A 22,629-nucleotide genomic window follows, 5' to 3' on the forward strand; every position below is an offset into this window, starting at 1 on the left:
GAAGATCCTGGATATGAACTTTATGATTTGTGAGAGTGTAAAAGGACATATAAGGTATATATTTAATTTTCTAGGCTACATCTAGTTGAAAAACGTATAGTCAAGTTGTTTTTTCCCCACACTAAATGAATCTAAGTTTAAAAAAATAAATAAAAACTGTTAATTTGGGAATAATTACATTTTTGTTAATATTTATTTTGGAATCAAAATTGTTAGGATTAAATGCATTTCAGAAATTGGTAAAATAGTAATATTATTAAAAATATACTTCTGAGACTATGCCATTTAGAGAGAGAGAGAGTGTGTGTGTGTGTGTGTGTGTGTATATATATATCTTTTTAAAAAGAAAATATTTTTCTTGTGTTCATCTGAGACATATTATAAATGACCTTCCACATTACTAAGCAGAGATAGCTCTTAAAACAAAGTTAGTTCTCACCTATAATTTATTCCAGGTGTATAGAAGTACCAGTAAAGGAACATATCCTTAAGGCATTCTGCTACAGTTTCTGGGGTTAAGAGTAAAAAAGTTTCCATCTTACATTTGACTATTTTTCTTTTTCTTACTTGAAAAAAAAGTATGGTGTAGCTGCTGCAAACACACATCTGATATTTCAGTTTGATTTGGCTTGGTAAAGAGCATTGAAAAGCACACTATTCAATACTTTAAATACACAGTTATAAAAAGATTGAAGTTTTTCTGTATGCATTATTGCATGCTTCTTGACATCACTTGTAACGTTATACATTGCCTGGCTGCCTCTAGCAGTGGTTTACTCTTGCTAAAGTAGTAATTCTGTCTGTGATTAAAAATAACAAAAACTACACACACATAAGTGAGATTTGCTTGGATGGTTTTTATGGCACTTAAAATGCCTCATCTCTCTTGTCTTTGTTCTGTGATAATCTAAGAGATGTCAGTTCAGGTTGAATGGAAATGCACATGAAGGATTCTGAATGTAGACATTTAGACATTGTATACTCTTGCTGGAAAAGTTTGTTTGTGCGTTCAAGCCAACAGCCTATCTTCACCTGTGCATTATCACCTGCTGGCAATTGTTACTGGCTTTAGAGAAAAGTTTACTATCAAAGGCAATCCATTAAGTGATGTCCATCAGAATTCACATTCATAAAGTTTTTCTAATTACATCAGATGAAAATATACTAGTCAGCTGGGGTTTTGAAATGATTTTTTTTATTAAACTGGGAAGACTGCTGATTGGTTTCCACTGTAAAATCCAAGTTCCCTTCTGAATCTCAGTATGACCAAAAGCAAATAATGGAGGGGTCACACCAGTTACATTTTTAACGAGAGAACTGTAGTCTTTTAAAGTTGTGGTATCTGAAATTCTTACAGTTAGTTAGAAACCTTACTAACAGAACTCTGTCATGCAGAAGTGTGTTTTCTTCTGCATTTTAATCTGTTTTATTTTGCAATATGATGACATCTTTTAAAACTCTAATCTGCACTGTTTAGAGATGGACATGGTTTTCAGATAGTTGCACAAAGTGGTTGGCCTCAATGATTTTCAGCTCTACGTGGCAGATGTACTTCCCATTTTAAGAAAATATCTGATCTAGTGAATGTTAAATGACAGACAGATAAGGAAGAAAACCAACATAATAAGGTTAAGAAACTGTTGAGTTAAAGAGTGGGAGGGAGATATATTTCAACCAGTGATAACAAAAGATGAAAGATCTTCTGAGGATGCTGAGCTTTTACTGCTTGAGCTACTTCTACAGCATGTTCCCTGTGTTAACACCTACCTTTTTCCAGACACCTCTTTCTAGCTACCTTAGCAAGGCTGCTTTGCATGTTGATTGGGGGAGGGGTAATCCAGTTTGCAGCTGTCATAGGCCAGTGATGAATCACTATCCCGTCATTTGGCTGCCTTCCCCCTGACATGAGGAGGAGGGGGATAGACCTGCAGGAGGAAACAACAGTTGAGATTTCAATTTAAAGACAATATGCCTTTCACTGTTGCAGTATTCTCCTTTTCTTTTGCTTAAAGGACAGTATTGTCATCCGCAGTAATATTCTTGTTTAGATTAAGGATTGACATTAAAGCAGAATAATAGAGGCTCCTATTTGTTTCCCGGGTTTGCAGGTGCAAAAATCCCAAACCAGTTCAGATGTTGCTGTTTTCTCAAGTTGCAGGTAAGGATATGATTCATATTTGGCCTCTCTATAGAAAGTAGAATGGTTAGAAGAATGGTTTTTTACTTCAGGTAAAAGTAAATGTTTATTATTTTCCACTTTAAACTGAAGAATATTACATCAATGTTTGGAGATTTCTGATGGGAATGAATACAATAAAGTCTGTAAACCATAAATAAATTCAGTTCTGCACTAAAATATTTTTCATTTAAATGTTTGATAGTCTGTTGCTTCTGAAAAACAAAACAAAACCACCGCAGAACTGTAGTTGGGCTTTCAAAATGTGTGGTTTGGCTTTACTAGTGAGAGTTAAAATGAAACAATGTATTAAAGACTTCTACAATAAAATCTCATTATAAATGTGAAAATCAGATGGTTAAAACAACATTTGTGTTTAAGAATATTTACACTTCTAGTATGGAAAGAAAAAGAAGTTTTGTGTTTTTTAAATAAATATAGCGAAGGCACTTTTTAATAATTTTTAAAGTGGAAACAGTCCAGGTTCAAATGCATTCGTAGAAAAGTAAACAATACAAATTTTCTCTCAGGAGAGACTATTTAGAAAAACTAAGTCATTGGCATTATAAGTTTTTGGAACAATGGAAACTAAAGCAATATATACTTTGTTTACAAACTTAACAAATGCAAGCTGAGAGATTTGTAACTGTGATCATGGCCAGAGGCCTGTTTTCCTTTTTATGAAACTGTTAATTGTTGAATCGAAGACATTTCTGGGGAATTTAGCTCTTTGTGTACTGCATAAATGTTGATTTTTTTTTTGCATTGAATCTGAATTGTTTTTGTTTTATTTTGACTAACTGACAGCTGAGGTACTGCAGAGTGTTAAAGCATACTAATGCCTGTATGGATTCAATGTAGGTTGCCTTATCCCTTTTCAATTGGGCACACTTTATGTAATCCACAAAGCAAACAAGGGAGCAGACATAATAGTGTTTTAATGCTGCATTTGTTTCAACGGAAACAGAGGAACAATTAAGTAGTTTGCCAGAGTAAACACATACATCAAGAATATCTCATTCCCTGTCACTAGACTATAGGTTTCAACAATTGCTTCAAGTGTTTTATTTGGTTTGGAGGCCCATTAAATTCCAATTGGGTGGTAAATTTTGAGAAAGCACAGTGTTATCTTATTGCTAAGGGAATGTATTGTTTTATACATTGATGAAACTGCCCGTTAAACATAATTTAAAAAGTGTAAGATAAAAATCTCCTAGGCATAGTTTCCTATATTTATATTTTATTCTGTTAAGGGTTACAATATTAGATATAACTGTTTATTATGAGTTGAATATATGGAGTGACAATGCAAGAGTTAACACTTTGATGATGAGAAAAAATGATCGATCATGATGGGAAAACTATTGATTATTTACAAAGTATTTTATAATCAAGTAGAAATAATGGATTAGATGTTGTATGGACAAATCCTCCATAATTAAAGTTGAACATATCAGTAAAATTGTCTGCTTCTTGATTTTAGGTCTATGGAAATGCAGGATCTAGCCAGCCCGCATAGCCGACTAAGTGGTAGTAGTGAATCCCCCAATGGTCCAAAACTTGATAACGCTCATATAAATAGTAATTCCATGACACCCAATGGCACAGAAGGTGAGCTACCATTTTCTCTGACTATGCTTCGTATGTTATTCTTTCTCAAGAGATTGTTCCATCAATCTTTGTCAGTAAGTTTTATATAAAGAGAAAATTGTACTATTTTAGGTGTTCCACCTTTGTGTAATATGATGTATAAAGGCTATGTTCAATGTTTGTCAGTAATTAATATTATCAGCTTTCAGCAATAGCTCTCATACCATGTTTATATTACCTTCACATATTTTCAGTGCATTTGAGTGCTATTATGTTGCTTAAATTAAAATAGTTGAAATCCATCAACAAAATAATTTGCATTTTAGTGATGAGAAGAACAGGAAATATCTACAGTTAGCTGCTATAAAAGGTAAATTATAATCAGTCATTGCCATTTCTCTATTTTAATTTTGGATTTGCATTTTGTGCAAGTTACTAAGTTTATGAAAGCTTTGCCATGTAGGCTAATACAAAGCTGTCCTTAAAAATTATGTGTTGATATTTCCTAAAGATAATTTGATCGGCTGTATTCAGCTTCTGCTCTTATGATGGATTGTCCAAAATTCAAAGAGTTATAATAATTCAGTAAAGGTAAAATATGATACATATTTTTCATGTTTTGATGAGAAGAAGAGAAATAGCAGAAACAAAAAGCAATTGACTTATCAGCTGGCTATATTTGTTTCAATATAATACTAAGAGTACCTCAACACATCTCCCCTACAAATAATGCCTTCTGTAAAAATGTAGAGCTGTTCAGGTAATTGTGGAAAGCAGTCTTTATTACACCCCTGCAGCAAAAGAAAACAAAAGATCATGAGTTTCTAACGTATTCACAAATCTGAAACTTAGACTCGCATTTTTTTATAAAACATTTTTATAGCGTACATTTGAGTATTATTTGTAGTAAAGACATACTGCGTGTTAAAAGCCAACATATAAATAATGAGCCAAACTGTTTTAGATATGCATTGGGTTCTTCCAGGAAAGACATCTGTCAATCAGGTAGATGTCCCCCCTGAGCTCCCTAAATATCTCCGTTATCCACTCTAATTGGAGTCGACTGTTGTTTGGGATGGCTTATCAAAAGCTGACAGTCAATTGTGCTGGAGTTGTGTATAATTTACTTTATACTGTTGCTACAAAATAAGGTTTGTAAGATTAAACTTTAAGCCATTTTTAATTCTAATAACCTATAGTATTAACCTTTGGGGTTCTTTTTGTTTGTTTTTGTTTTTAAATAAAAACTTACATATGATTGTGGTTTTCCTGTTATTTTAATTAAAGTAGAAAAAAATTAATATTTCATGCCCACAAAAGACTCTTCTGTCATTTATATATTATCAGATATAATTTTGGAACAGGGTAAATGTCCCATTTTCAAAAGTTACTTGTGCACCTGAGAGCCTAAATTCCATTGACTTTTAGTGGGTCTTAGGTTCTTAAGCCTTGCATGGTGACAGGTTTCAGAGTGGTAGCCGTGTTAGTCTATATCAGCAAAAACAACGAGGAGTCCTTGTGGCACCTTAGAGACTAACAAATTTATTTGGGCATAAGGTCATGTATTTATACTCGCTCCTGTATTTTTCACTTCATGCATCTGATGAAGTGGGTTCTAGCCCACGAAAGCTTATGCCCAAAAAAATTTGTTAGTCTCTAAGGTGCCACAAGGACTCCTCATTGTTTTTAGGTTCCTAAGTGACTTCTGAAAGTGGGACGTAGGCACTTTTGAAAATTTCACCCATAGCTTAATTTCATTAAACCAACACATAGCTATTAATAGTGTGAGTTCAAAGCCCTGATGATCACTAAGGGCTTTATTATAAATGTTCCCAGTTTTGGCCCTTCTATTCCATCTGGAGGTACTTCAGCAACACAGAAGTCAAGCATGTTTCTTTGAACCACAAGATTCTTCCCTTGATCTGGCCACAGCACTCCTTATTGACCTAATCGGAGGTGTGCACACACAGAACAAAGATAACCTAGGGCCCTAAATGTTTTGTTTTTAAGGAATGAGTTATATGTATAGTTTCCACTTGTGCCCCAACTTCAGCCAAATACCATTCAACAAATAAATTTGCAAATAATGTCTGTATTTTAGTCAGTGTAATGTTGAGTTTTATTGAGAAATGTAAACTAAACTACTGTAATTTGTTTTTAACATAGTTCATTTCAGACTTTAGAATTTTTAAGTTCATGTCTTACTCATTTAGGTTAAATTCTACCAAGAAAAATGTAGTTTTTCAAAGAAATTTTACTATCTGAGATGAAGCCCAACAGTTTTCTTTTGTTTGCAATTTCCCTTCAGGTGACATGACTCTGCTCAACACTGCAGACTGGTTGCTAAGTACTAGTACACAGACCACTGCAGGTTTGTGTAGCCATGGTGAACACAGCAAAAATGTTAGCATGCATTTTAAGATGATGTCAAAAAAAAAATTCTGAAAAGTATCTCATGCCCACTGTTTCCAGTCGAAGTTTAAGTTTATAAAAGCTGCAGTAGTAATTCCTATAATTGTGGTTACCCTCAGTGACAAATAATTAATTTAAGTCGGTGAAAGAAATATCAGATAATTCATTCTAGAATCAGATATGCACATAGGGTCAAATTCTGTTCTCAAATACAGGAATAATTCCAACTGAATTTAGTGGGAGTAGCATAAGAATTCAAAGGCAGAATTTTCCCCTGAATCTGCCAGTATGTATTTCTTGCTCTGGGGAAAACTTTTTTTTTTTTTTTTACTGATAATCAACCTTTAGAAAAACAAGATGAATGTAGCATTTTTTTTTAAATTAAGCATAAACTAAAATGATTTTTTCTTGCACACTCTTCTGAAGTAGGACCTGGTTTAAAATGAAATTACAGATTCTAGGGATGTACATTGTATATCGCTGCCAAATACTTCCCTTAAAATGCTACAGTATGAAAAATGTGTGGTTTGCTTGTTTGTTGCATGTGGAGTGGAAACGTGTTGTTGAACATTCACGTGTTAAATGTAATATGCAAAAATGACTGTTCAAGATGACTATGGGCCTCATTCTCATTTAAACAAAGGACCCCTTTACATCACTCTACTGCTTTAAAGGGGCCTTAATGTAAATGAGACTCATGGCCTCAGGTGTATACATTTTTGCATGTTATAAGTTTGTTATAAAGATATGTTAAGTTTCATTTCACTATGGGTGTGAGTTGGGCAGAATTCCATACCCCAGAGTGCAAAATGTGTTCTGTAAATTAGGGGGTGGGAGGGAAATCTGTCCCAAAGTGAAATGGCCCTGTTTCAAACAAATGTTCTTTAATTCCTCTCAGACACGTTTTCAGACATGCCTCTTATTGATGTTGTACTACAAGAGGATGTGGTTGCTAGATAGATGACTGTTATTAGCTAATATTTTTAGCTTCACACTTAGTAGTAAGCTTTCAAAGCACTGAATGGGGATTTAGTTGTGTGATTGAATCATACAGTTTAATCCTTGCATACTGCTTTGATAATACACCCTTTAGATTGCTTAATGATAGATGGTATGGCACCCACATTTGTTGCAATACAAAATGTGCCCTGGTACAAAGGTGGGCCACACAATCTTAGACAATTATGAACATGGTTGCCAATGCAGAGATTCCATTTTATTAGCCATTTACCTGTTCCTAAGAGGTTGGGTAAATTTGTCTACCCATCCAAAATAATTTCAAAGGAGTTTTGATTATAAGAATAAGTCTGACTTATTCTTGCTTCAGATGCCAATTCCTCTATGAGATGATCTCTTAAATTACGGCAGTTTCTATAAATCAAAGCAATATTCATTTAAATTCATGTCAGGCCATGAAAGTCATTACGGCTCTGTTGGTGTGTGGTGAGGAGAAAATAAAATTTGTTCATCATTTTAGGAAAAGCCAGAAATAATACAGTAATTTCTTACTGGTTCATTTGGTTTCTCCTATCCTAATATGCCAGCCCAGAGTGTAAATCCTCCTACCAGCAGATGGAGAAGGAACAGGGAAAGCGAGACCTCTTGTCATATACTTCTTTTTTAAAGGGGGATGGCTGTCTGGCTGATCCTGCTTAGTTGGAGGCTTCCCAAGCAATAAATTTGATAGTAACACTAAAAGGTTTGTTTGAAAATGTTCAGGAAAAAGTAAACTCGGATAACAAAACAGGAGAGGATATCTGTAATATTTGTACTTTACCCCATTACTGTAGTCTCTGAGTGCCTCACAATCTTTTAATGTAATTATCTTTACCACACCCTTGTGAGGTAGGGAAGTACTATTATCACCATTTAACTGAGGTACGGAGTGACTAAATGACTTGACCAAGGTCACACAGGAAGTCTGTGGCAGACCAGGGAATTTAATCTGGGTCTGGGTCTACTGCTCTTACTGCTCTAGCCCCTTCACTATTTTTCCTCTCAGAGAAGGGCTGCCATGGTAGGACTGACACAAAGGGACTGGGAAAATTCAGATTAACAGGCAAGAGATTACCATTCTTCAACTTTACTTTTGCCAGCCAGCCAGTGGCAGTTTCAGCAAGTGTCCTGCTTCTGAATGCATGGGGTGGGTACAGAGAAAAGGCTGAGTTTAGCAAACCGTCCTGCACTGAAGCCACCTTCTGAAGGAGCTCCCAAAAGTGGCTGCTACATTATATTGCTAATTCTACCAAGGGATAATCACTTCTAAACTAAGAATTAGAAATGACTCTCAGGGAATTAACCTAGACAGAAACTGGAACCTCTGCCCAATTGAAGTGTCTTTATTATGCAGTATTAAACCCACCAAAGATAAACAGGGGATCTGTTTTTTTCTAATTTACAGCATTCTCTTCACATTGAGGGTCATAGAGGTGCTTCTGTCTCATTTTGAGGGGCCAGATAGGAGGGAAGAGAGCTTTCTAGTCCCAAATAGATGGGGGAAACCAGATAACAAAAAATTAGGTTGAGGTTTTCAAAGATGTCTAGTGGCACATTTAATTTTGAAGGCAATTGGATGTCAAAAATCCCTTAGGTGGCTTTGAAAATCTCAGCTTTAATCTGTAAAGTATCTGACTTGATTGAGAACCACGATGAGATGCCTCCACAAAGGCAATAAAAGCTCCCCACTGTCTTGGCCCGGCAGGTGACCATTAGGTAGTGTTAAGACTGTTGAATCTGAATCCTCCTTCATGGATTCAAAAGAAAGCACTGAGACAGTTTGTCATGGTGTTAAAATACCATAGGGTGCAAAACGTTAGCTATTAGACTGGTTGTATATTTAAAATAAAAAAAGAACCCATCTTATCCCTTCTGGATGGCAATTTGCAGAGGAAAGCTGTACCTTGTATTTCAAGATCCCATAGCTACTTCCTGGGCTCTATGGAAGTTGACTTTCTTCCTTTAAACAGCCCATACTGAGAAAAGGCAAGATTGTTAACTATGTTGCATGTTCTCCAGACTCTGTAACACACATACAAGCAAAAGTCTTTATTAAAAAGGATTACATTTAAAATCAGTTTCACCATCCAAAAGTATTATATTCTTTAACTTAAAAACAAAAACATTTAGTCTGGAAATAAATAGTTAAGAGATCTAGACACTTCCCACTCTCATAATTCTTCTTTATTCACTTACCACTCCACCTGATTTACACTGTCCAATAACCTTTACTGTACCTCTTTGTTTTCTTCTGTAATAGAAATATATGTTTGGATGCATACTGTAGATATATATTATTTATTAAATGTGTAGCTCTGTAAGGTGTCAGTGTGATGTGTTGGTGGAGTAGAGGAATATTTAAATCTACAGAAATGGAATAATTGATTTGTTTTGTATTATGAAATAGGTTGAGGATATGGTGGGGCCGGTTTCTATTAGCATACAATAGGTTGAGCTTGTGGGTTTGTATTTTTAATAATATAGCATCTAGAGCAGCTTTTTTGCAGTGGCTAATGTTATAGTCTTAATCTTATAATATTTAGGAAATGGATCCCTTTAATAGGAAGTAGGATTTTTCAAATTTTAGTAATTTGGTATGTTAACTGTTATACATAATCTTGTATATTATAGGAAGCAAAATTAAGGTTTAGTGGATGATGATAGAGAGGTAAATGGTCAGTGGTGAAGAATTCTTTGGTAGTAGGGAGTGTCTGGTTCCATTCTTTGTTCATTTCCAGCTTCTACCACTTGGGCATTATGCAGTTTCTAGATCTCATGATTGTGATGAAAAGCTTGTAAAGGTTAAACAAGTCTAACTGATTCAAAGACGTCTGCCTGTGTGCATATAGTGCTCCTGTGGGAATTCTGCACCACCGCACATGCACAGAATTTATGTCCCCCGCAGATTTATTTGCTTCCCTGCAGAAAAATGACTTTCTGATGGGGAAGCAAAGGGAAGCCACAAGAGTGGTCATACGAACCTCCCCAGCAGTACGTTTTGGGTGCCCAGGGCAGCCAGCAGAGAGGTAAAGCAGTGTCGGGCAGGGGATGGGACTGGGGAAGACCCAGAACTCTACCCTGCTCCAGGCTCAGCTGCTAGTCCTGATTGGGCTGGGAAGAACAGGACTTCCTCTTCCCCTGCCCGGCATTTGGAGCTGGGTCAGACACACCCCCAGATTTCTCCCCCAGCTGCAGGAAGCCCTGCAAACTCCCCCCCGCCCCAGCTTCCTGCTCCCATTGTTCCTTGCTCCAACCAACCCCTGTGCATGCAGACCCCCTCATACCCAGACCTTCCCACTTATCCTGACCCCCTGCACTCAGAAGCCCCCCCCAAGAAGCCCCACTCCCCCTGGACCACCCCAACAAGCCACCTGGATCCCCACCCCACTGAGCCCCAGTCAGCTGCACCTGGATCTCCACCTCATTGAGTCCCACTCCCCCAGCATCTGGACCCCCCCACTGAACCCTCCACACCTAGACCCCCCTGACGAGCTCTATCTCTTCCATATCTATATCCCCCCTGCTGAGTCCCAACCACCTTCACCTGGACCCCCCTGCAGAGTCCCATTTACCATTGCACCCAGAACCCCCCAGTAAGCCCCTGTGCATCTAGATCCCTCCTGCACCCAGATCCCCCACTGAGCTGCCCACACCCAGATTGCCCCACACAGAATCCTCTCAACCCACATGTGGCTCCCCCAACTCTAAGCCCCTCCACACTTGGATCCTGCCTTTCTGAGTCTGCCTTCCCACACCTGGTGCACCTGCCTTAGAGGGGGGATGCTTCTAAGACAGTCCTAGTCCTTGCGCTGTGTCTGGGTTGGGTGCAGCCTCACTGCTGAGTCTGTGTCCTGCGGGGAGAGGAGGAGCTGCACAGTGATCTCTCACCTCTATGCAGCCAGTGGCCTGTGCTCCCCAAATGCCATGCTGGAGCCTCCACATTTATTTGACAAATAAAATTTGCAGTATTTTAAAATATTGTGTACAGAATTTTTAATTTTTTGGCGCAGAATGCCCTCAGGAGTAAGATAGCCTAAAACAATAGCTCTGAGAAGGGGAACTACCCAAGCATCTTAATAGGGTGTGAACTCCAAGACTCTTTTGCCCTGGGGGCTCCACCCCAGCAGAAGACTTTGTGTGTGACAGGAGAAAATGATGACAATGGGCCCAGTCCAATTACTCATGCAACTACACCCTGGCTGTGGGTATGCACTGGCCCCCCTCCTGCTACCACATCTGGGAGGAATAAGGGAGATGCATGCGACTGCCCCTGCTTCTCTTGCAGGGAAGGTGGAGCTGCCCCTGCCATAACCACTCCAAGGAGGCCCCCTGTCACAGTGTTCCTAGGGCCCTGGGCAGGCTTAATCTGGCCATCCCCTCCCCAGCTGTTTGCTTCCTTCCATGTCCCTCCTCTTTGCAGGCTTCCATTACCTGCCAGTTTCCTATGCCATCCATGCTCTTGTTCTTCTACCTCCCCAATCCAACCCTGTGCCTCTTCTTAGCCTGTCTGGCCTCCTGTCCTGCTATAATTCCTGGCTCTCCAGCCTTGTAACCTCTCCCCTGCGCGTGCGCGCACACACACACACACACACACTCTCTCTCTCTCTCTCTTTTTCTTGTGGCTCAGCCCAGCAATTCCATAGCAAAGTATAATCAGGTGGAATCAGGAACAGGACAGTTTATAAATGTTTTTAAATATAAACACATTTAATATTGTATTTTAAACATTTATCTGTATCTATGTGAAAACAGGATCTTTGTAATTCCTCCAAACCTTCCTTCAAACACAAAAAGGTGCTTCATTTAAACATAGGCCAAGAGCAAAACAAACTTGGAGTTTCTAGGCCAAGCCATTTCAGTGAAAGATAATGTTCCAAAAAAATGTTATGGAAAATTTAAAGTGGATGAAAGTGACATTTCTGAAATACCCTAACTTCAATAAAACTTCTTTTTCTAAGCTTCCCAAGTAAACTTCTAGTCTGTAGCATGTGACATTTCAGGGAGATTAGAGGTCTTTAAGGGGATTTTAGTGGAGAGTAGGGATGTTTAATATCAGACTTATAATGGCAAGTAGCTTCAACCATAAGTATGGAGCATCTCCCACCATTCCATAGTGAAAGATGGAAATCTCTTAAGCACATGAAACAGCGTGGACATCAACTTCCTTCTGTGTGGGGCTGCTCAAGTCCAGGAAACAGACATTGGTAATAAGGATGATCCTTAATATATCGGGCTCTAGGTTAGAAGTTCCTGCTGTAGCAGCAGAAGAGAGTGATGTAGAGAGAGATTTAGTGGCTTCAGTAAGTCATGCCTCCTAGGATGGTTTGGAGCTATCAAGATGACACAGTTTGGATGTTGCAATTTTCTGAAAAGCTTTGCTTATCATGGGGGGAGAGAAAAGATGTACGCCTCAAAGAGTAAGAGAGTATCTGATTCCAATCCCAATGAGTCCTGGAAACCAGAGGAAACTCTCTGTACCTTCTTGTTTGATTAGGAGGCACAGGTTGGATACTCACTGCCTAGAACTTCAGATTCTGCTTGAAGGTGAAACCTCTCTGACTTCTAGCCGGCCAATTCTCTGTCATTGGCTGATGGTCTTGTGACATCATGTGGCCAATTGCATTAACATCTAAGCACTATTTACAGAAATTAAAGAACACTGACAATTTAGCCACATTCTAACAAGGGTAACACACAAGCCATTGTCCATGCTCAGGAAGGTCTCCACAGCCAGATTACTTGTGGTGGGTTTAGTGAGGAAAAAATTAAGTGTGATCTCCATCCCAAAAATCATCTCAGCTCTACTGTCTGAATGAAGGAGAGATTAACCTAAGAGCACCCTGACAGATGCTCTAATTTTCTAACCACCAGCAAAGAGAATATTTCAGCTCTGTAGCAATGATAAATGGGTCAATCTGAGGTCAGATTAAGGTGGCCAGTAGTAGAGAAGCCAAAGTTGCAGTGTTTGAATGTTAGCAGAAACTTCTTGATGGTGGAATTGGTTTGTTGTGGAAGTCCTATTGCTTGCAGGGCCGGCTCCAGGCACCAGCTAAAGAAGCAGGTGCTTGGGGCGGCCAATACCAACGGGCAGCACGTCCAGGTCTTCGGGGGCAATTCGGCAGAAGGACCTGCCGCCGAATTGCTGCTGAAGAGTGGAGTGGCGCGATTGCGCAGCCGCTTTCCCCACCCCACCACTTGGGGCGGCAGAAAGCTTGGAGCCAGCCCTGATTGCTTGGGTTTTGAAAACTAGACCAGAAAAATCCCAAGTAACATTCCTGCATTGGTAGAGAGATGCACTAGGTGAGGGTCAACTTCATTCTAGTAACCCCATGTGCCTAAAGCAGGACAGGCCCCCTGTTGATCTGCTGAGCTCAACAGGCAGTTTTGCCTGTCAGGCAAGCATTAGGGGTTCAAGCTCAATAAAGCTGGCACATGGTGACTTTTGCTGAACAACCCAACACTCAGAAATTATTCCTGGGGGAATTCTGCAGGACTGCGCGCACGCAGAAAATGCCCCCACTTTCACCCCCCAAAACTTCCTGTGCTTCCCTGCAGAAAATGCCAGGGAAGCAAAGGGAAGCTGTGGGAGAGAGAGGGGTAGGGTGACCAGATGTCCCAATTTTATAGGGATAGTCCTGATTTTGGGGGTCTTTTCCTTATATAGCCTCCTGTTACCCCCACCCCCACCCCCTGTTATGATTTTTCACACATGCTGTCTGGTCACCCTAGAGAGGGGGGAAGAGGGAGAACCACCATGGATGCAGTTTTTTTTGCGGGGTGGGGATTGCCCTCCCAAAGAGAGGCTAGGCATGGGGCAAGGCACATGGGTTACATGCCACTGCGTTCCTCTCTCCCCCCATTTTGCAAGGCCAGAGCTAACCAGCTGAAGGAGGCTGCGTCTTTGCTCCGTTGACTCTGCAGCTGAATGCTGCTTCCTGGATCTTAGTGCCAATTGTGCTCCCCTTCTGTGTTTTCTGTGCAACAGTGAGTAGGGCTGGATAAGGTTGGGGGGAGGGGGTAAGGAGAGAAGGGGGATGGAGGGAAGAAGCAGTGGGGAAGGAATGGGGTGGAATAGCCCCAACTAGCTGCACCTGGACCCCCACCCCATCAAGCCCCACTCCCCCAGCACCCAGACCCCTCCCCACTGAGCCCCATTTCCCCACAACCAGACCCCACCCCTGTTGAGCCCCAACCACCTTCACCTGGATCCCCTGCAGAGTCCCATTACCTGTACACCTGGAGCCCCACAACAAGCCCCTGTGCATCCAGATCTCTCACTGAGCCGCCCGCACTCAGATTGCCCTGCACAGAAACCTCTCACCCCACACCTGGATCCCTCCACACTAGGCCCCTCCATACTTGGATCCTGCTGGGCTGAGCCTGCCACACACCCCTGGTGCACCTGGCGCAGAGGGGCAGGGCCCCGGGGTGTTTCTGGGGCAGGCCCAGCCCTTGCACTATGTTAGGGTTGGGTGCAGCCTCGCTGCTAAGTCCCTGTATTGGGGGAGATGGGGGCTTCAGGGTGAGCTCCCACCCTAATGCAGCCAGTGGCCTGTGCTTCCCACTGCCATGCTAGAGCCAGATTTATTTATTGACAAATAAAATTTGCAGAATTTTAAAATATGCACATAATTTTTTTTGGTGAATTCCCCCAGGAGTAAGGAACATAGTGATTCATTGCAGCCCCGTCATAACTTCAAATGGAAATCTGTGTATCTCCACAGATATTTTGTTAAGAGATGGGGTTTTGTAACAATATCTACTGTTGCATCTTTGACTTCTGCTTTTTAGTCAAAAAACTTAATAGGGTGTTTCTATAGCTATGCTTTTCATTAAGAACATAAGAATGGCTGTGCTGGGTCAGACCCTTGGTCCATCTAGTCCAGTATCCTGTCTTCCAACTTTGGCCAGTGACATGTGCTTCAGAGGGAATGGGCAGAACAGGGCAATTATCGAGTGATCTGCTCTGTTGTCCCTTCCCAGCTTCTGGCAGTAAGAGGCTTAGGGGCACCTGGAGCATGGAGTCATGTCCCTGACCATCTTGGTTAACAGTGAGACGTTACAATAGTGTCCAAAGTTATGATCAACATTTCCGTCTTAATTAATAGGCAGCAGGTTTAAAACAAACCTACGGAAGTAGTTCTTCACACAACACACAGTCAACCTGTGGAACTCATCATGGAATGTTGTAAAGGCCAAAAGGATAAGTGTTCAAAAAAGTATTAGATAAATTCATGGAGGATAGGTTCATGAATACAATTGTTGGTGTTATTGTAACTTATCATTGTCTAAATGCTTTTATTTAAAATGTTGCTTTTGGACATATGGTACACTGACTATGCCATAACTTTTTAATATTAAAGAATTTTTTGTACTAGATGTCTGTGTGCTTGGGGGTGCGTCTGCTATAATGTATTATATACTTAAGAAGAGGAGAAGATGAATGAATGCAGCCAACAGTTGTCTCTGTGGGAAAATAATAATTCTGCTGCAGTAAGAGCTAGATGGTATTATTATTTCTGTTTATTTATTTATTAGTGCCTTATATATGACTACTTGTGACTTCCTAACATGAACATGATTTTCTGTGCTGAGGCTATAGCTTCCGTAGGACATTAGAGAAGACAGCAATGTCCCTGATCCTGCATATACTTACACATATGCTTAACTTGACCCACTGTGAGTGGTCCCAAGCAAGTAAAGTTAAGGATGTATATAGGTTTATGCAGGACCTAGGGTCAGTAAGTTTTCACTAAGCCTCAGGTAATGGTGGTGCAAATGTAGCATCTGTTGCAACTATTTCCTTGATCTTTTTAATATTTCTTTTTTTTAAAGAATTTTTTTGCCCCCTCCTTTTTAAGCATCAGAAAAAATATTGGGGCCTGATTCTCATTTTCACTAAAGTTCCTTTACATGTGCACCACATTTATGAATTCTTTACTCTGCCAGAGCAGTGTTATGATGCCAGTGTAAATGAGAATCAGCCTCTTGGGCCCAGATTTTTAAAGGTATTTAAAAGCAGCAAAGAGTCCTGTGGCACCTTATAGACTAACAGATGTATTGGAGCATGAGCTTTCGTGGGTGAATACCCACTTCGTCGGATGCAAGGTATTTAGGCATTGGTGCGCTCGGCATTGAAATCCCTGGTAGACTGAGAAGCCTACATCTTATTTTCAAAAGTGACTTCGGCCTAGTTTATACTTAAATTGAGGTTGTCATAGCTACATTGCTCAGGGTTGTGGAAAATCCATACCCCTGAGCAATGTAGCTATGCTGACCTAAGCCCCAGTACAGGCACAGATGGATCAGTGGAAGAATGCTTCTGTTGACCCAGTTACCATTGCTCAGGGAGATGGTGTTCCTACACCAAAGGAAAAACCCCTTCCATTTGTGTAGGCTGCAGGATTATGCTGGTTAAGCTACGGCACAGTAGCTATGCTGTTATAGTCCCTGTAGTGTAGACATGGCCTTAGGCACTTGGGAGCCAAAGTCCCACTGTCAGTAGTAGTATAAAAAGGAAGTAATGGATTTCAAGGATGAATTTTCACTATTGTGTTATTTGCTATTTTACACGGAAACTAAGAGAGAACACCTATCTTTCTTGACATGGACCAGAATTAATGCCATTTGGGAGTCTGTCTGTTTACACAAATGTCAATGGGAAACAAGTTTTGGAATCTAGTTCAGATGATAGTTTGGAGATAAAACCAGATTAGAGACTACCAAGCAGGCAGAATGTTGAATTACCATAAGTTCTCCGAATTTTCAAATGAACGTTAGACTTGAAATGGACATATAAAGGATGTTGGACTAAACAAATCTTGTTGTTTGATTAGTGGTAGATATATGAAATGATATTTCAGAAAAATGCTCCATCGCTGAAAGCCTGTATCTCTACTAGAATAGCATTTAACTGCTGATATAGTGTGGCATATTGGGAATCTGATGATTTATATGTAAAAATTGTCTACATATGTATAATGTTAATGTATACATTTTAATACCTCCAGAAGCCTATTACCAGCTATTATGTAGCAGAGAAAGAAATTAAGAAATATAAGCAAAGAAGAAAAGATATTTTCAGATGAAATTTGGAATGAGATTTAGAGTTGATGAGGTAGAGAGAGAGGTTATTCCAGATAGCAGAAACTGCAGAATAGAAGGCTCTTTAAATGTGTATATTGCAAGTATAATTTTAAAGTAGATATAGATAGACGATTATGCTAACTTTGCTACAGAAATCGGCACTGGAATGTCAAAGAAATCCAAGGGAAAATATAAAGTAAATATATTCTCTTAGTTTTTGCTGGTGCTATTAGAAGATTCTTTAACTTCTAGGCTTATTAATTCTGATATTTTCATTAAATTTCATCATTCGAAAAGTCACATCCTTAAGTGAACTGGCACTTCCTAAGGGAGGAAAGCTTATTTTGCTGAAGCTGTTCAGAAGTTTGATTTTTAGTTCTAGGTATAATGTAGGAATGCTTCCTGGCATATTTCCTTGAGATCAAATAAAGAAGATAAAATTGGACCCCGATCCTGCAATTGGATTTGTCTGAGTCGATGCTTGTGCCTGCATAGAGCCCGAATGATTTTAATGGTGCTCTGTGTGCCACATGGATGCAGACAGCTGCCTGTAGGATCGATTATATGATTGAGGTCTTATGGAGGAGTAGTTGTATGTTTTTATGAGTGTAGTGTGTGTGTATTTTAGGATTCATTCAAAGTGAACATTATAGTTAAGGTGGGGATATAGGTTCCATTTTTTTAAATGAAAAAATTAGCATTAATTCAGTGTCAAAGATGAGAAATCATGCACTCACAAATGAGAAGTTTTAGAAATTAAGGTTTGTACTACTGCAGTAATTCATATATATCTGAACCTACCTCTAATTTTGAATACATCTCATATATATATTTTCTGCCCTTGTTTAAACGTTAATTAACAGAGAGACAAGATGGATGAGGTAATATCTTTTACTGGACCAACTTCTGTTGGTGAGAGAGACAAGCTTTCGTGCCACACATTGCTTTTCTTCAGATCTGGGAAAGGTACTCCGAGCATCATAGCTAAGGCCATGTCTACACTCCAAAATTATATCAACCTAATTTACATCGGCATACAGCCACTGAAGTTACTAAATCACTTGTGTGCGCACGGTTGGCTCCTTGTGTTGGCGATGCATGTCCTCACTTGTATCAACTGTATTGTCAGGGTGGGCATTGTGGGACAGCTCCAGAAAGCCAGTAACACTCAATGTAAGCAACATGGTGTCTACACTAACACTGTGTCGACCTAATAACATCTACTGTTATTCTATGCCACTCGTGGGGACGGTATTCCTAAATTGGCATAGAGAGGCACTTATGTCAGGTGGAGCCAAATTTAAGTGAAGACCTTCCACTGCTAGGTCAACCCAAGGCATCTTACATTGACCTAACCATGTTGTATAAACTGTGCTCAGTGCAAGGTGGAGCAGAAACCCCCTCTTTTTCTCCTATGACTGCAGAAGAGTTAACACTCTACCTTGAATGGATCCTTGCAGTATGCACTAATTACTTATGCTAAACAATCTATTCCACTTTGCATTTAGCTGGGACTCTCAGAGTACCTTTCTCAGACCTGAAGAAGAGCTCTATGTGGCTCAAAAACTTCTCTTTCACCAACAGAAGTTGGTCCAATAAAATATATTACCTCACCCATCTTGTCTTTCTAATATCATAGGACCGACAGATAAAACTACTTTGCAATTAACTAACAGTAATACAGTCACTATTAAGTGTACAAGATGTGTGACATGTTCAAGTTCATATTGCAGTAGGAATCTTATCTTCTGGAACCTCTGACTTCAGCATGCTTGAATTTGTAATCTTAATGTTGCATTAATGCTAATTTTTATATTTTTTATTATCAAGATTTTAAAAAATAGCCTGAAGGTAGCTTCCCAAATCTATAGTTAAGAATAGTGTTTTAAAAAGTGCTTATGACCTGGCAGCTTCTATTGTTGTGTGATATTTGTGCATTTGCGAATTGTGGGGCAGGTGAGCCAGATAATGCTTGTGGTTTGTGTTGTATAGCTATTTCCTTTAGTGGTGTTCAAAAACTAATATATGAGTAATTCTAGATAAACTTTAAAAATATCTATGCACAAACAGGATCCGTTTAATTTATATTAAATATGTCTTCAATGAAAGTAGTTCAACGTGCAGTGAATCTAATGCTGCCTCAACAGCTTTGCTAACTCCAGTTTTTGCCTGTTATATTTTCTTGTTTGTGTGTGTGTTTCATGCAGCTTTCTGAACTCTTATCTGCTAGCCTTAATAGTCTGTTTTTGTTTTCTTGGTTCTGTTTTGCTTTTTAAATCTGATTAAAATGTCAGAAATAATGTAGAAAGGAACAATTATACAAAAGAATAGTTGGCACAAACATTCCACTTGCACAGATTGTACAGATTCCTTTGATTTACAAACCAATCTAAATGAATTGTGCATGATGGTGATGCTATTCCTTAGCAAGGAATGTTTGCAGCAAAGAACCCATCTGGGTTCTATTCCTGGAACTCCTACGAACAGCCTGGGCATGATTCACCTCTGTTTTAGTGCAGCTTTGTGTCACTGGTGTTTCAGCAGCATAGAAACTCAGCAGCACAGCGATGAATCGTGTGCTCTCTATGAAGAAGGAGGGATAATATTTCACTTCTGAAAATACCTTGAAGCTGTGCTATTGAAAGCGATGTAAGGCCAGAGTTATTAGACCTCGATATAGCAGTCTCTGGGTTTGTTAACCAAGGGCTTGAGCATCTACACTCATTTGTAACCCCAGGTTAGGAATTGTTGAACTCTGGGTCCCAACCAGGAGTTCCAGCATCTATACTGCATTATGCGGGTTCGAGTCCAACCACCCATATCCCAGACTTCCTAGAGCCCTCCCAAAATGTGGCTGTTCTAGCCCTTTATTCATGGTGCAGTGTGGGAAAACAGTAGGACTTGAACCATAGGTCCCAGCTTGATACAGGCTCAGACTCTCCATCCCTATAGGGTTCTAAGACCCTGGGTCAAAGCCCTGGGTTAGGGCAATTTGTGTGTAGACAGAAGGGGGGCTAGGCTGGAGCCTGAGTTTGAACCCTGGGCTTACATTGCAGTGTAGACATACCTTAAGCGGTGGAGTTGATTCAAGTGAAAGTAATCAAAACATGTCTTAGGCCTGGTCTACACTAGGACTTTAATTCGAATTTAGCAGCGTTAATTCGAACTAACCGCTCAACCGTCCACACCAGGAAGCCATTTAATTCGAACTAGAGGGCTCTTTAGTTCGAATTTGGTACTCCACCCCGACAGGTGGAGTAACGCTAAATTCGACATGGCTAGCTCGAATTAGGCTAGGTGTGGATGCAAATCGAACTTAGTAGCTCCGGGAGCTATCCCACAGTGCACCACTCTGTTGACGCTCTGGACAGCAGTCCGAGCTCCGATGCTCTGAGCAGCCACACAGGAAACGACCCAGGAAAATTTGAATTCCTTTTCCTTTCTGGACAGTTAGAATCTCATTTCGTGGTTGGACATCGGGGCGAGCTCAGCAGCACCGGCAGCGATGCAGAGCTCTCCAGCAGAGGAGTTCATGTAATCTCTGAATAGAAAGAGGGACCCGGCTTAGACTGACCGGGAACTCTTGGATCTGATCGGTGTGTGGGGCGAGGAGTCTGTGCTTTCGGAGCTGCGCTCCAACAAACGGAATGCAAAGACCTACGAGAAGGTCTCCAAAGCCATGATCCAGACAGAGGATACAGCCGTCATGCAACGCATCGCCGCGTGAAAACCAAGGACCCCAGACAAGGCTACCAAAAAATCAAAGCGGCAAACGGATGCTACGGAGCCTGCCACCACTGCCCCACCAGTGACCATGGACTCTGATGATGGGACAGTGTCGACGGACAGTTCCTCGACGATGTTCACGGACGGGGAAGATGAGGAAGTGTTTGTGGAGGACGAGGCAGGCGAGAGCGCTTACAACGCTGGTTTCCCCGACAGCCAGGATCTATTCATCACCGTCACGGAGATCCCCTACCAACCCTCCCCGGCCATGAACCCGGATCCTGAATCAGGGGAAGGAGCAGTCGGTAAGTGCTTTAACCATGTTAACTTTTATTCTTAATATAACAGGAATCTGAAGTGTGTGAGAAGGAGGTCTCTCTATATATGGTGATAGATCAGAAATCCTCCTGGGAGATCTCCACGAAGTTAATCGATAAGCATCAGCAGGAGGTTCCTGGGGAGAGCTGCCTTATTGGGTGCTCCGTGATAGCACCCTTTTCCGCGCGAGGCTTTCATGCGGTATTCAGGGAGCATTGCCTCCCCGAGCACGGCTGCATAGGTCCGTGGTTCGTGATAGATTTCACGCAGCATGCGCTCTCTATCTCCTTCAGTGCCCATCCTCACGGTGATCTCGCTAGGAGACTCATGCATCTAATTAGGGGAATTACTGTAATCTTACGCCTGGTCCAAAGTATTTTTAAAAAATCTCCGGACAGACGGCATAGCAGAGACTCAGCATGCTGCTGCGAGACGAGCGTAACGGAAAGCCAAAGAATCAAATGGACGCTCATGGAGGGAGGGGTGACTGAGGACGCAAGGTATCCCACAGTTCCTGCTGTCTCCGAAAATGATTTGCATTCTTGGCTGAGCTCCAAATGCTTCTAGGGACAAAAACAGTGTCCGCGGTGGGTCAGGGCATAGCTCGGCAATTTACGCACCCCCCACCCACCCCCAGAAGTGAAAGGGAAAACAATCCTCTCTTGACTCTTTTACATGTCACCGTATCTTTACTGAATGCTGCAGATAGACGCGATGGTGCAGCACTCAACACCAACATCCTTGCTCCCCCCACGCTATGGATGGCTGATGGTACAAAAAGATGGGTATCCGTCCTCAACATCAGCCTATTGGCACATGGGGCAGTGCAAAAGGACTGGTAACCATGCCGACTACTATCTGTCAGGTTCCCCAGTGTCAGGTGAACCTAATTTTTCCTGGTAGATGGTACAATATGGCTGGTAACCATCGTCATCATAGCAACAGGGGGCTGAGCTTCATCAGCCCCCACCCTTCATGTGTAAAGAAAAGATTCAATTGCCCCTGGACTAGCAGCAGGATGCTGGGCTCCTCTCCTCCACACTCCTTAATGTCCTATGTGGACTATCATAGCAACTGGAGGCTGCCTTCCACTCATTTCTCACTAACAAGTCACTGTGTCTTATTCCTGCATTCTTTATTACTTCATCACACAGGTTGGGGGACAATGCTATGGTAGCCCAGGAAGGCTGGGGAAGAATGGAATGAACAGGTGGGGTTGTTGCAGGAGCTCCCCCTGTGAATAGCATACAGCTCATAATCTATGCAGGATCTGACACAGAGCAGCTGTGCTCTCTGGTTCTCTGATACTGTTGTTCTCTAGTACA

At 40.8% G+C, this 22,629-nt stretch overlaps 1 protein-coding gene across 19 annotated transcripts in view; it reads left to right on the forward strand.

Moving 5' to 3' along the window:
* EYA1 (EYA transcriptional coactivator and phosphatase 1) overlaps window positions 1–22,629 on the forward strand; it is a 172,610-nt gene that overhangs the window by 36,716 nt on the left and 113,265 nt on the right. For 10 of the 19 annotated variants that reach the window (XM_045007469.1, XM_045007472.1, XM_045007466.1 and 7 more), the window contains exons 2-4: window positions 2,109–2,158; window positions 3,660–3,787; window positions 6,075–6,137. In XM_045007469.1, the coding sequence (XP_044863404.1) occupies window positions 2,109–2,158; window positions 3,660–3,787; window positions 6,075–6,137 (241 nt within the window). Of the gene's footprint in view, window positions 1–2,108; window positions 2,159–3,659; window positions 3,788–6,074; window positions 6,170–22,629 lie in introns of those variants that run through there. The other 9 variants (XM_045007475.1, XM_045007480.1, XM_045007474.1 and 6 more) reach the window with 3 other exon arrangements.

Source organism: Mauremys mutica, chromosome 2 (assembly GCF_020497125.1).
Source record: "Mauremys mutica isolate MM-2020 ecotype Southern chromosome 2, ASM2049712v1, whole genome shotgun sequence".
In the NCBI taxonomy this organism is placed as follows: domain Eukaryota; kingdom Metazoa; phylum Chordata; order Testudines; family Geoemydidae; genus Mauremys; species Mauremys mutica.